Source organism: Amblyomma mixtum, chromosome 1 (assembly GCF_055824585.1).
Source record: "Amblyomma mixtum isolate Tamu chromosome 1, ASM5582458v1, whole genome shotgun sequence".
Taxonomy (NCBI): Eukaryota; Metazoa; Arthropoda; class Arachnida; order Ixodida; family Ixodidae; genus Amblyomma; species Amblyomma mixtum.
In genome coordinates this window covers 102,894,216-102,908,370 of record NC_143012.1, presented here as the reverse complement: position 1 = coordinate 102,908,370, position 14,155 = coordinate 102,894,216, and the positions used below count along the sequence as shown (strand labels likewise).

Below are 14,155 nucleotides of genomic sequence, written 5' to 3'. Positions count from 1 at the left end.
ACGGACGGACGGACGGACGGACGGATGGACGGATGGATGGATGGATGGATGGATGGATGGATGGATGGATGGACGGACGGACGGACGGACGGACGGACGGACGGACGGACGGACGGACGGACGGACGGACGGATGGGCAGGATGGATGGATGGATAGGAGCGCCCCCTTTGAAACGGGGTGGTGGCAATTGCCACCATGCTCAGCTTTTTTTCTTTATTTTTGTTCAACTGCATTGGTAATTCTCATTAAGATTCGCCATCTTCTTTAACTACGGTTTCCTACTCTTCTAACCTGATGTCACCTTTCTGCTTTTCAGCCACCAATCCTCCAACCGCTTTTTACTAACTTCCGCTGTGTTGTGTAATCATCGCGGCTAGAGCGATAGCGGCGGCGCGACTACCGCGAGAGCTGGCTATAAGATAAGCCGCGTTGCTCGGCCACCGGGCATTTCACTACAAGCTGTGATGGAATAAACGACGTTCGGTTTTCCACCCACCTGGCCTTCGTCTGCTGTCCCCGACAAAACACATTTGGCGACGAGAATGGGATTCTGACCAGTTCTACAGCAAGCCGACATGGCAACGGATGGTTCGGCAGCGGCGGGAGCAGTGACGCAACTTGTCGGTCGACTGGGACACATCGAGCCCTTCGACGAATCTACGAGCGACTGGCCGTCGTACGAGGAACGCTTAACGCCGTTTCTTCTGGTCAACCGTATCCCCGAGGACGACAAGGTACACGCTTTTTTGAGTCTCGTGGGCCCAAAGACGTACAGTCTCCTGAAGTCATTGACCGCGCCCGAATTGCCGTCAGCTAAAAGTTTCGATGTGCTAAAGAAACTTCTAGGCGACCACTTGTCACCGAAGCCGTCGGTAATTAGTGAACGCGCGAAATTTCACAGGAGAGCGCAACTCGAGACTGAATCGATTTCGGAATATGTTGCACAGTTGCGGAAATTTGCACAGACATGTGAATTTGAATCCGCACTCGATCAGTCGCTGCGGGACCGTTTTGTTTGCAGTTTGCGCAGAGAAGATATACAGCGAGTGTTATTCAGGGAAGATAACAAGCTAACCTTTCAAAAAGCCCTGGAACGAGCGCTAGCCATGGAAGCAGCGAAAAAGAGCGTAGCAGAAGCGCACGCCTCTGATACGGGCGTTCCGGACATTCACAAGGTCGTAGCCGTTGGGGAAAGCGATATGACGCAGCGAAACTGCTATCGCTGCGGGTCGGCGAACCATGCAAGCCGACTGTGTCCGCACATAGCGGCCGCCTGTTTCAAATGTGATAAGAAAGGACACATTCAAAGGGTGTGCCAAGCTAACAAGCAGCAAAAGACGAAGGGAGCGCGGCGAAACACGATGAAGACGTTGGTTCCCGTTCAAGCTTCTGTAAGCATGAAGGAAATTATTTCGCCTGGTCTGGCTACGATAAAAATTTCTGTGCACGTGGAAGGTCGGCCCTTGGTCATGGAGCTGGATACAGGGGCTGCTGTGTCCGTCATGTCTTTATATGAGCTTCGGCAGATGTTTCCCTCAATCAAGGTCATGCCAACGACGCTGAAGTTGCGGACGTTCAAGGGAGCCATAGTCCAGCCTGTTGGAGTCGCTCACGTGGCCGTGCAGTACGGAGAGCAGAGGGCCCAGCTACCTCTCTACATCACGAAAGAAAAGGGACTTCCGCTACTAGGTGGACAATGGTTGCAAGCCATCCGACTCAATTGGAGCAGTATCTTCGAGCTCAGCGCTATTTCCAGGTGAGATGGTTCTGCTTGTTCGGGTCAAACTGCCAGACTACGCGCACTTCTAGACAGATACCAGAGTTTGTTTAGCGATGAACTGGGAACAATTTCAGAAGAGCAGAGTTGTCGCTAAAAGATGGTAGCGTGCCGAAGTTTCTGAAAGTAAGAAGTGTGCCCTTTGCATTACAACCTGCGGTCGAGGCCGAGCTTAATGAGCTGGAAGGCATGGGAGTCACTTCACCAGTTGCGACGAGCAGCTATGCCACACCGGTTGTACCAGTAGTAAAGAAGGACGGTGGCATAAGACTATGCGGTGAATACAAGAACACCCTAAATCCTTGTCTTGAAACTGACCGGTACCCACTGCCGACTGTCGATGAGTTGTTTGCGGCGCTCGCAGGGGGCAAAGAATTTTCTAAGATTGATCTCAACAGAGCCTATCAGCAGGTGGTAGTGTCGGAGTCGTCAAGAGAGTACTTGGCACTCAATATCCATAAAGGACTTTCTGCGGTAAACAGGCTACCGTTCGACGTTTCCTCGGCACCATCCATTTTCCAAAGAATTATGGACAATGTTGAAAGATGTGAAAGGCGTCAGTCAGGTGCTATTTGGATGACGTTCTCATCACTGGAAGGACGGCAGACGAGCATTTTGCAAACCTAGAAGCTGTCCTAAAGCGGATGACAGAGCGCGGGGTCCGAGTAACGAAAGAAAAGTGTTCGTTATTTGAAAAAGAACTGCGCTATCTTGGTCATGTTATCAGCGCAGCAGGTGTCAGCATAACGCCAGAGAAGATAGAAGCCTTGACGAAAGCTCCCGCGCCCACAATCAAGCAGCAGCTGCAGTAGTTTCTGGGCGTCGTAAATTACTACGGGAAGTTCGTTTCACGATTGTATACTCTGGCCAGTCCTCTTTACAAACTGCTGCGTCGAGATCATCCATGGCGCTGGGATGCACCGTGCCAAGTGGCGTTCGAGGAAGCCAAAAATGCGTTGGCGTCATCCGCGATACTGGCGCATTACGACCACGATAAGCCTTTGCAAGTGGCGTGTGACGCTTCCCAGTAGGACGTGGGTGCAGTACTTTCTCATGTTGCGGACGATGGAAGCCCTCGCCCGGCCGCTTATGCGTCGCGCACATTAAATGACACTGAGGAAAAATACAGTCAGCTAGAAAAGGAAGCACTTGCCGTCTATTTTGCAATCAAAAAGTTTCATTTCTACATCTATGGAAGATGTTTCGCATTGATCACGGATCACAAGCCGTTACAAACCATCCTGGGGCACAAAACAGGCATTCCACCGATCGCGGCAGCACGCTTGCAGCGATGGGCTGTCACTTCGTCTGCTTACAAGTACTGGCTGGTATACAAAAAGTCCAGTGGCAACGCAGAGGCAGATTTTTTTTCATGGTTCCCTCTCCAGCGCCAGCAAGACGGCACGTCCGAAGGCGAGGAATCATTTTCTGCATTGCGCCTGGAGTCGATCAATCAATCAATCAATCAACTTAATTCTGCATTTTTTGTTCTGAACAACAGAAAAGAAATGCTAGGGTAGGAGCAAAAAGCTATAAACGCAGTAGCTTCACGGGGCTCCCATACCTAATTGACAAGGCCAACAGACTATCACGTTATTACACACGCGCACACGCACACGCACACACAGACGCACGCACACACACACACACACACACACACACACACACACACACACACACACACACACACACACACACACACACACACACACACACACACACACACGCCGCCGCGGTGGCTCAGCGGTTATGGTGCTCGGCTGCTGACCCGAAAGGCGCGGGTTCGATCCCGGCCGCGGTGGCTGGAATTTCTTTGGAGGAGAAATTCTAGAGGCCCGTGTACTGTGCGATGTCAGTGCACGTTAAAGAAGACCAGGTGGTCGAAATTTTCGGAGCCCTCCCCTATGGCGTCTCTCATAGCCTTAGTCGCTTTGGGACGTTAAACCCCATAAACTAACATACATACATACACACAGACACACACACACATACATACATACATACATACGCACATACACACACGCACACACACACATACATATACGCATACACATACACATACATACACGCATACATATATACATATATATATATATATATATATATATATATATATATATATATATATATATACATATACATGCAGGACTTAGAACCAGCGAGAAAAAAAGTATGCAAAGGAATGTACAGTAAGACAGGTGCGATATCTGAAATAGTTTTGATGTGCGAAATGAACATGTATCTGTGTTAACTCGTCGCAGACTATTTATACATATTGTTACGTGCTTAGCACGCAGGGGGGTTTATTCACAGAGGGGATCGGTCGGAGCAGGATGGAAGCAGGAAGCCTACAAGCGTCCTTCAGCTCTTTCTCTTCCTTTTCCCTGCTGGTCAGTCAATCTTCTGCTTCTTCCGTCGAGGTTTTCCGAAGCCCGTCGGGCGAGTTAAATAGAACGTCGGGGATGAAATCGCTTGAGGCGGGCTACATGCACCACCTGAGACTGGCGTGACCGTCGACCACTAGCAGTTAGTCGTGATATAAGGTAATTAACGTCACTTATGCACTCCAACACAACAAACTGTCCAGTGCAGTGGGATAGCAGTTTCTGACACAGACCACGCTTGCGTAGAGGGGTCCACAACCACACAATGTCACCAGGAACATGAGAAACTTCTTGGTGTTGGACGTCGTAGCGGTTCTTGGAACACTCTTGCGAAGATAAAATTCGAACACGGGCAAGCTGGCGAGCTTCTTCAGCTCTGCAAAGTGTGGTCGCAAGAGAAGTTTCATCGTGGATGAAAAATGGTAGAATGGTGTCAAGGCCGCAGCGAGGTGAGCGAGCATAGAGCAGGTAAAATGGGCTGTAGCCAGTTGTTTCATGTTGCGCTGTGTTGTATGCATGAGTAATGAACGGGAGGACGCCATCCCAGTCCTTATGATCTGCAGCGACGTACATAGCAAGCATGGTGGTGAGCGTCCGATTAGTGAGTTCTACCACTCCGTTCGTTTGGGGATGATATGGCGTGGAGTGGCGAAAACTGCAGCTGCTGAGGCGGAAAAGTTCTTGAACAACTTCCGCTCTAAATTGGCGTCCACGGTCGCTAATGAGAACTGCAGGAGGGTCGTGCCGAAGAATGACGAATCGAAGTAAGAAGTTAGATACTTCAGACGCAGTAGCAGCTGGTATCGCGGCTGTCTCACAAGTCTCACAATAACGGGTTAAGTGGTCTATGCACACAAGAATCCATCGATTTCCTTTAGAGGACCGTGGGAAAGGTCCAAGGAGGTCAATGCCAACTTGCTCAAACGGGGCGGTTGGAGGTGTGATTGGCCGCAGTTTGCCCGGTGGACTTTAAGTCGGCAGCTTAAAGCGCTGGCATTGCACACAGCTGGATACATAGTGCTGGATGGTTGAACGCATGTTAGGCCAGTAAAATCGTTGTTGTGTGCAGTGGAGTGTGCGTGTCACTCCCAAGTGCCCAGACGTGGCGTCGTCGTGCATCATTTCAAGGACTGTGATGCGTAGGTTTTCCGGTACGACAAGAAGCATGCGTGCTCCTCCAGAAGCGAAATTCTTCTTATAAAGCAAACCGTCGCGAATGCAAAATGTATTCTTTACAGAATCTTGAGCGGCATCAAACAAAGAGGTTAATGTTTGGTCTTTGCGTGGCTCAGTTCGGAAAACTTGAAGATCGGGGAAGACTTGTGAAAGTGACGCCAAGTATTCATCAAAGTTGTCTGCGTTGTCATCAGTCGTTTGAAGCGGCAAACGGGAAAGACAATCGGCATCTGAGTGTTTACGGCCGCTTTTATGCACCACAGTGAAATTAAATTCTTGTAGGCGCAAAGCCCATCGAGCAAGCCGGCCACAGGGGTCACGAAGACTCACTAGCCAGCAAAGCGAGTGGTGGTCGGTCACGACGGTAAAAGCATTCCCGTACAGATAGCAGCGGAAGCGCTGTACAGCGAAAACAACGGCGAGACATTCTTGCTCAGTAACCGTGTAATTTCTTTCGCTCTTACTCACTGAACGGCTGGCATATGCTACCACGTGCTGATCGTGATCATGGCGTTGTATAAGTACAGCGCCGATACCGATACCACTTGCACAGTGTGCACTTGTGGTGGTGGCAGATCACAACTCTGCTCCCGGGTGAATTTGGGTAAGCCCGGTTGGCCTTTCCGCGTCCGTGCTTCGGCACACGTCCACCACGGTAACCTGGCCACCTAAAGGTGGCCAGGGCCAAAGGAAAGGAACGGGGTACCTGGGTGGTAAGCCCCTACTCTGGCCCAGGACTCCTAACTGAGAGGGCACAAGCGGCACTGGGCCCAGCAAGCCCTTTGTCGTTAAAAACTTGGCGCTATGGACAGAAAACAAGAGAAAAACCTAAGCGGCCGCCGAGCGGCGGGCGCTCCAAGAATCGGAGAGTGCGAAGTGAGGGAGGGGCCCTCAGGTGTTGGAGGGAGCTCTGGGGCTCCCGCTGCCAAGTGCAGCTTTTGCAGCAGAACCTTCGGCTCGGAGAAGGGTCTCCGGATACATATTGGCATGAAACATAAAGCCGAACAAGCCAAACAAGCGAGCGGTGGAACGGGGCGCCACCGGGAGGGTGCAGACACCTCCAGAGACGAAGGGGATTTCATCCCTAGGCGTGATGGTGCGGGCCATGGTGGGCCTTCTGACGCACCACTGGCTGGCTGCAGAACCCAGCCACCAAGGGAGACCACCTTGGACGAGGAACCATTGGTGACTAGGGCAAAGGCCGTTTTGAGGACAGGCCAGGGTGTTGGTGGAACGGGGCGCCACCAGGAAGGAGTTAGAACCTCCAGCGATTGGGACAGTGGCCCCATCAAGAAGCGGGCTGTGAGCAGGACGCAGCCGCTCGTGACCGATGACGACAACCAACCGATGATGACGAGGGCCAAGGCCCGCATGAAACTGGGAATTGAAAGAACAATGGAGACTGGAACGAGAAACGCCGACCAGTCAAAAAGTGCGAAAAGGGTGCGTGGAGCTTCGGCCCACACAGAGTACACGATGTTTGACCTCGGAACCATGACGGGATCGGGGCCCAGGGCTGGTGTCCTGGGGACAGAACCGGGGGATGGTGCCAGTCCTTCCCGGGGAGAGGTGTCAGAGGCTAAGGGGGAAAGGGGCGCAGAACTCCTGGTGGAAGCACGAGCTGTGTGCCCGGACCGCGCCAAACCTAATAGTCCGGGTTCCACGGTGTGTAGGCGTGCTAGTAGCCAGCGAGGGAAGCCCTCTGAGTACCCCAACACACACCACTTGGGTGTGGGTGCACGAGCTGCGGGCCAGGATGGCGCGATCGGAAATGATCCTGGTCCCGTGGTGCTTAGGCGTGCTACCCTGCCTAGTGAGTCGTGTGAGGAATCCCCTGAGTGTTTGGCTTACGGTGGGGCAGTTTCTGTCCCACACGTCGCCGATCACGTTCAGCAGGGAGCTGCTGGGGGGTGTTCCGTTGTGTTTCGCGGGGCTCTCGCCCCGGCGGACACGGTTTTCGCGGCTGTCACCCCGGCAGACGCGTTTTTTGTTCCTCCCGCCCCGGTAGACGCGGTTTCCGGGGTTTCACCTGTGGATGCATCGAGGGACAGCTCCTGCGACGTGGTCGACACGGTCGTTCCAACCAACTGGGAGACTGCTCCTGCTTTAGAGGCGTTTTGTTGCGGTGTGACACAGAGCTCTGTGGGGGGCGAGGTCCAGGCCGCCTCCACTTTTCCATCATCCACTCGTCGACATCGTGGGTCGTCTCCAGCGGCGTCTGGATCCGGTTCTTCGGACAGCGATGTATTGGTTCCGAGACGTCCTGGCGCTAGGCGCATGAGGTTGTGTAGTACCAGTAGTGATGACGGTGTCTTGGAACACAATGTGAGGGACATGACGGCTGACAGTGTTGTGCCTAGGCCTCCCTGCGCTAGGCGCGGGATGCCGTCTACTGATGCTGTACCTGTTAGTGTTGTGTCTAGACATCCTAGCGCTAGGCGCGGGATACCATCTAGTTCGGGTTGCGACGTGGTTGATTTGGTGGTTGATGATACGCAGTCCAACGCTCCTGGCCCATCCACTGCTAGGCAGTACCGGCTCAGGGAACTTAGGCAACTTATGAGCAGTAGTGATTCAGATGACTCTGCAACAGACGCAAACTACAACACATGCTTAGAATGCGGGAGGTCCTTTTCTTCCAAGGTGGGCCTCAGCCTACATCGGAAGAGGGCCCACTTAGATGCATACAATGCAGACATTGTGGTGAGCAGGGTCAAGCCGAGATGGTTGCCAGAGGAGAACTATAGACTTGCGCTTAGGGAGGTTCAGATCTTACAACAGGCCAAAGAGCAGAACATACACGTGTACAATATGAATGAAAGACTTCATGCCAGTTTCAGACATCGGACCTTCGACAGTCTGAAGTCTCACCGGCGCCAGGATGCATACAAGAAACTCGTGAAAGATCTCATGGCCAAACAAACTGATCCGTTACCTGAACCGACCGACCACAACAGCGACTTAGAAGAAGTTCCAGTAGTACCAGATGAACCTGAAGAAGTTTCACAGACCGACCATGATCGGAACCTGGAGGAACTACGATCATTGGTTAATAGGCCTTGCCCCCGTTCTTTCGGGGCTGACACACTGTGGACCCTTGCAAAGCTGTATATTGACAACCAGGACATCACAGTCGGCTTCAATAACTACCTCCGTCATTACTTCTACCGTGATAAACCACCGAGACCACCACCAAGGAGACCGCAAGGCAAGCCAAAGAACCTCAGCAGACGGAAACGACGTCGCGTAGAGTACGCCAAGTTTCAGGAACAGTTTAAAAAGTGCCAGGGGCGCTGTGCAAGAGAGGTCCTGGACGGTGCAAAGCAGGCTGATGTAGAGGATGTTGCCGCGTTCCTTGACTCCTGGAAAACAATCATGGAGACAGAGCCACTGGCTTGTAGTCTTGGATCTACTCTTGCAGGCACTGAAGAAAAGATCTCGATTTTTCAGCCAATTTCATCGGCTGAGCTAAAGGCAGCAATGCCTAGGCTAAACTCCGCTCCTGGTCCTGATGGGCTAACGGCGAAGGACCTTCGTGGTGTTCCTGTCCTGGTCCTCAAGGTTATTTTGACATTACTGATGCTGATGGGAAGACTCCCCGTCTGTTTGAAAGGTGCTAGGACAATATTCATTCCAAAGAAGCAGAATGCAAGGGCACCTGGGGAGTTTCGGCCAATAACAGTTGCGCCCATCCTTGTGCGACTATTCCATAAGGTTTTGGCGTCCAGACTCCAGGCAGCTGTTCCCCTGGACCTGAAACAACGGGCCTTTATGCCTGTCGACGGGTGCGCCGCAAATGTGCACCTTCTAGCTGGAGCGATCCATGAGGCCAGGCGACGGTACCGACCCTTATACATGGCGACCTTGGATATTGCCAAGCCATTCGACAGGGTCACCAAGCCCGCAATTCTAGAGGGCCTGAGGAGGAAATCCCTTGATGAACCGTTCCTCCGATACATCAGGGACTTTTATGACGGGGCGGAAACGTCCCTTACCTTCCAGGGGTCGACACGGTATGTTAAACCAACAAGAGGCGTAAGGCAGGGTGACCCCTTGTCACCGATGCTTTTTAACCTTGTCTTAGATGAATGGCTGGAAAGCTGCCCACCGGAGATTGGCTTCAGGAGCGGGCCATTGACAGTTAATGCCATGGCCTTTGCTGATGACCTTATAATAATGGCATCCACTCCAGCAGGCCTCCAGGACCAACTAGACGACTTATTCACATACCTGGCCCCCAGGGGATTAGCCATCAATGCCTCGAAGAGTTTGACGGCTGCCTACTTGCCAGACGCCAAACGAAAGATCACGAAGATTGACATCGACTAACAGTTCACCATCGGCGATGAGGAAATACCAAAGGCGGCAGCGGAAACTATTTGGCGCTACCTGGGCCTTAATTTCTCGCCGAGCGGGATGTCACCGGCTGATATCCTTGCTGAACTAAAGTCGCTGCTACAACGAGTCAGTGCGGCACCCTTGAAGCCACAGCAGCGCTTGGTGGTGCTCCGCACTTATCTTCTACCTCGGTCGATGCACCGAGTTGTGCTGGGACCCGTGTCCGCAAAGCTGCTTATCAAGCTTGACAAGGCCACCCGAGCCGCAGTGCGACGGTGGCTACGTCTCCCTCATGACCTAACACGCTCAATTTTTCACGCGGCGATCGATGATGGGGGGATGGGGATCATGGCCTTCAGGGCTACGGTGCCTTTCTTACGAGTGAAGCGCTTGACTGCACTGCGCGAGTCATCGAATGACTCATGCAGAGTACTGGCGGAGCTGCCGTACGTTGGGGGCCTGATCTCCCAGGCAGAGAAAATGACCAAATACAACGGAGGAGTCCTTGCTACAAACAAGCAGGTGCGCGCCTTCTGGCGCAACCAACTCCACTCGAGCGCTGATGGCGCGGCGTTAAGAGGCGCAGGAAATGCACCCGGTTCGAACAACTGGATCCGGGAGGGCACCCACCTGCTGAGTGGACGGGATTTCATCAATGTAGTCAAATTCCGTTTTAATGCGATGCCTGTCCTAGCCCGCACCAAGCGAGGCAGGGATGTGGCCACCAACTGCCGGGCAGGCTGTTCCAGCACCGAGACCCTGGGACACGTGACACAGATCTGTCACAGGACCGACCAGTCAAGGACATCCCGCCACGACAGTATCGTGCGCTATGTGGGTAAACGCGCTCGTGAGCTTGGGTTCCATGTCGAGCTGGAACCCCACTACCCTACCCGTCAGGGCACACGCATCCCTGATCTGGTCCTCATAAGAGAGGGCCAGACAGTTCTCTTAGATGCACAAGTCGTCGGGGGGAAGGGGGTAACACTCGCTCAGGCACATGACATAAAATCAATGAAATATGCAATACCAGAACTTATTAGACAACTTCCCGGAAGCACGAAACCGCTGCTATCCGCGGTGACTGTATCAGCAACAGCAACATGGATTTCGAAAACACTATTCAACGGCATCTGCAGTCCTAAGTTTGACTCAGTTAATTAATACAGCATTACATGATAACAAACTGGCCGCCGTTGTATTTGTTGATTTAAAGAAAGCGTTTGATACCGTCGATCACGCTATTATGCTCAACAAGTTAAACCATTATGGATTCCGCGGTGAAGTCTACCGCTTACTTTCTAGTTACATTGAAAACCGTCAACAAGCTGTAATTATGAATAACATTATATCATGCCTTCAATATTTAAAGACAGGGGTTCCTCAAGGATCTGTTTTAGGGCCCATGTTATTTTCATTATATTTGAATTACTTGCCGAAGGTCCTAAGTTGCTCGGATATTTTAATGTATGCAGATGACACTGCGATCATAGTTACAGCTGACAACCATGAGGATCTAGAAGCAAAAACAAACACTGAATTGGAAAAAATTTCAAGCTGGTTTTTTACCAACAAGCTAACAATTAATTCAAGCAAAACCAAATATATAGTATTTAGCTCAAGAGGAAAAGTCATCCATAGCAACCAAATTAACATTTTTATTAATGGCCACTCGCTTGAACGAACACACTCATTTAAGTATCTTGGAGTCATTCTAGATGAACATCTTCACTGGAAAAATCAGATTAACGCCGTCTGTTCGAAGTTGGCCTCAGGCTGTTACGCCTTACTACAGGCCCGCGATTGTTTTAACACACAAACACTGCGTACCCTTTATTTTGCACTTATTAATAGTCATTTAACATACTGCATAGAATCATGGGGTTTGACATACAATACTTACCTTGATCCTATCCGGCGATTACAAAAACGGGCTATTCGAATTGTAACACAAAGCAAGTATACCGAGCCAAGTAAACCACTTTTCCAGTTATTAAATATCCTTCCTTTTGACCTTTTGCGCTCTTTAAAGATAGCGGTGTGTGTAAACAACATAGTCAAATATAATCAACCTTTCAATGCCTCCCTGTTTCGCTCATCTTCTCGACTCACAAGAAACCTTACACATAGTAACTTTAATCTACCACCGAATTATAACGTTTACAGCGAAAGATTGGTGCAGTTTTGAGGAGCTAAGGTTTGGAATGCTTTACCCCCAGAAATAAAACAGTCTCATGAAACAAATAGAGCATTGCGAACATACTTTATGAGCCTTATTTGATATATGTGACAATTGTCTTCGGTTTGTGTCTGTTGTACCATGTTGTTCATGAAAGATTTTTTTTTTCTGCTGTAAAATGCACATTATTTTATTTTTTCCTTGTTGTATGATGTATCTGGGTCTTTCGCCGTGATTTTGTGCTTTTCATTTTTCACAAGTGCTGTGTCATTGCCTTCATATATTTTGTTTCTGAACCCCACACTAGCCTCTGGCTATGGGTTCAGTCAGTGTTTTGGTAATTTGTATGGCAAAAGTAGAAATAAAATGAATGAATGAATGAATGAATCATACCGCGGTGTCTGGGCGCCTGCTTCAGTAAAGATCCTAAAGAGCCTAGGTTTTGCGCAAAACGATTTTAAGATATTAACACTACGCTGCTTGCAGGGGGGGGGGGGTTCAGGCCTTCGCCAGGCACCAACAAATGACGGCCTTCAGAAGGACCTGAGGATGGGGCCCCTTTCTAACCAATCCCTCTCCTTACTAATTCCGGTACTACTGCCGACAATCAGTAGGCATACGTGCCTTCTTCTCTCAGCGCGCGCGACGTCTTTTAATTGGCTATCGCGGCGTGTTAGTCCCCTCGAAGGCTGCCCAGCATGATGCTTTGCGCTACGGATTTCGATCCCTGGTGGCCTTCGGAGGGGGCTAAGGCGGGAGGTGGGAAGGACCGCAAAAAAAAAAAATTGTTGCAATTGACAAGACACGTCCTGTAATCCTAAAGCTTTTAGACAGTAGGCATAAAACTGTGATACTCAAGAACGGAAAGAAACTAAAGGTAAAAGATTATTCAATTGGCGAAGACTTTTCAAAGAACGTTCGTGAACTAAGAAAGAAACTATGGGATAGCGCGAAGCCGAACCGAGATAAAAAAGAAAGGGTTTCCTTGGTGTTTGATAAGTTATATATCAATAATATTCCTTACGTTTGGGACTGCGAAAAAAATGATAAAGTGAGGGTTCAAAAAAACGACGGGATCGGCGCAAGTCGGCCCGTGACGCGAAGTTGTACGCAGTTGCGAAACCGCTCACCGATAAAGTGAGTGGTTCATTTACCTCAGCTTCTTTCTTCACTAAGACAGATAGCTTGTCTTGCCATAGTAACACGGGCCAATCTAGTATAAAAAGCTTGAGAATAGTTAACATTAACGCACGCAGCGTTGCAAACAAGAAAGACTCGCTTGAACTTAAACTGCTGGAGTTCGACCCACACATATCAGTCCTGACGGAAACTTGGTTACATGACGACTTAGCAGATGACCTGGTATTTCCTCCTCATTATAAAGTCGTTCGCAAGGACAGGACCTCAAGGGGTGGTGGCGTAGCCATTCTCTTAAAAGACTCTGTAGAATGCGACCTTGTATATGATGTTCCTGACCTTGAATGCCTTTGCATAAAAATTTCTTGCTGGGGTCATTCTTTCATCCTGTATGGTTGCTACAGGCCACCAGATGCCACACCCGACTATCTTATTAAGCTACATCACCTGTCTCATTTCCAAAACAAGAAAATACTGTTAATAGGTGACTTCAATCTGCCAGATGTGTGCTGGGACCGCTTACAAGGCGGTGCTAAGTCTGGGAGCAGTACAGACGTTCTGTTTGATGTCATGCTTACTCATGATTTAGCTCAAATTGTAAATCAACCTACTCGTGTACAAGGTACATCTTCCTCTATACTAGACTTAGTTTTTGCTAGCCGTCAATATTCTATGCATACTGTATCGGTCGAAACAGGCATTTCAGACCATCACCTCGTAAGCGTATCGATAGATTTAGTTAAGTCCCCTTACCACAACAAAAAAGCCAGTCATGTACGTTGTTTCAAGGATTATTCTAGGGCTGATGATGCCGCAGTGATTGAACATATGGAAACTTGTTTACCGAGCTTCGATGATAATGATTGTGTCTGCAAGCTGTGGGAGCGATTCGTCGAAATGTGTCAATATTGTCTAAATGCCTTCGTTCCGAATAAACGCAAAAAAGTTCACAAACGCACACCTTGGATGACGCGGAAGATTATTCAACTGAAGCGAAAACTAAAAAGATCTAAGAAAAAAAACCACCAGTTAAGTCAGATTGAAACGCTTAAAAATAATCTTGAACGTGACCCAAGTAAATTTTGGAACTTCCTGAGTGACAGCAAGAAACATATCTCAAAAATAACAGCGGAGGGAGATACTTTGACTGATCTGATTGACAT

At 49.9% G+C, this 14,155-nt stretch overlaps 1 protein-coding gene across 3 annotated transcripts in view; it reads left to right on the top strand.

The window, feature by feature from the left end:
• Nucleotides 1-1,356: 1,356 nt before the first annotated feature.
• Nucleotides 1,357-14,155, top strand: part of LOC149367362 (receptor-type tyrosine-protein phosphatase mu-like) — a 264,042-nt gene continuing 251,243 nt past the window's right edge. Inside the window, exon 1 of one of the 3 annotated variants that reach the window (XM_089555344.1) lies at nucleotides 1,357-1,757. In XM_089555344.1, the coding sequence (XP_089411470.1) occupies nucleotides 1,363-1,757 (395 nt within the window). In that variant the 5' untranslated portion in view covers nucleotides 1,357-1,362. The remainder of the gene's footprint in view (nucleotides 1,758-14,155) is intronic. The other 2 variants (XM_089555325.1, XM_089555335.1) reach the window with 2 other exon arrangements.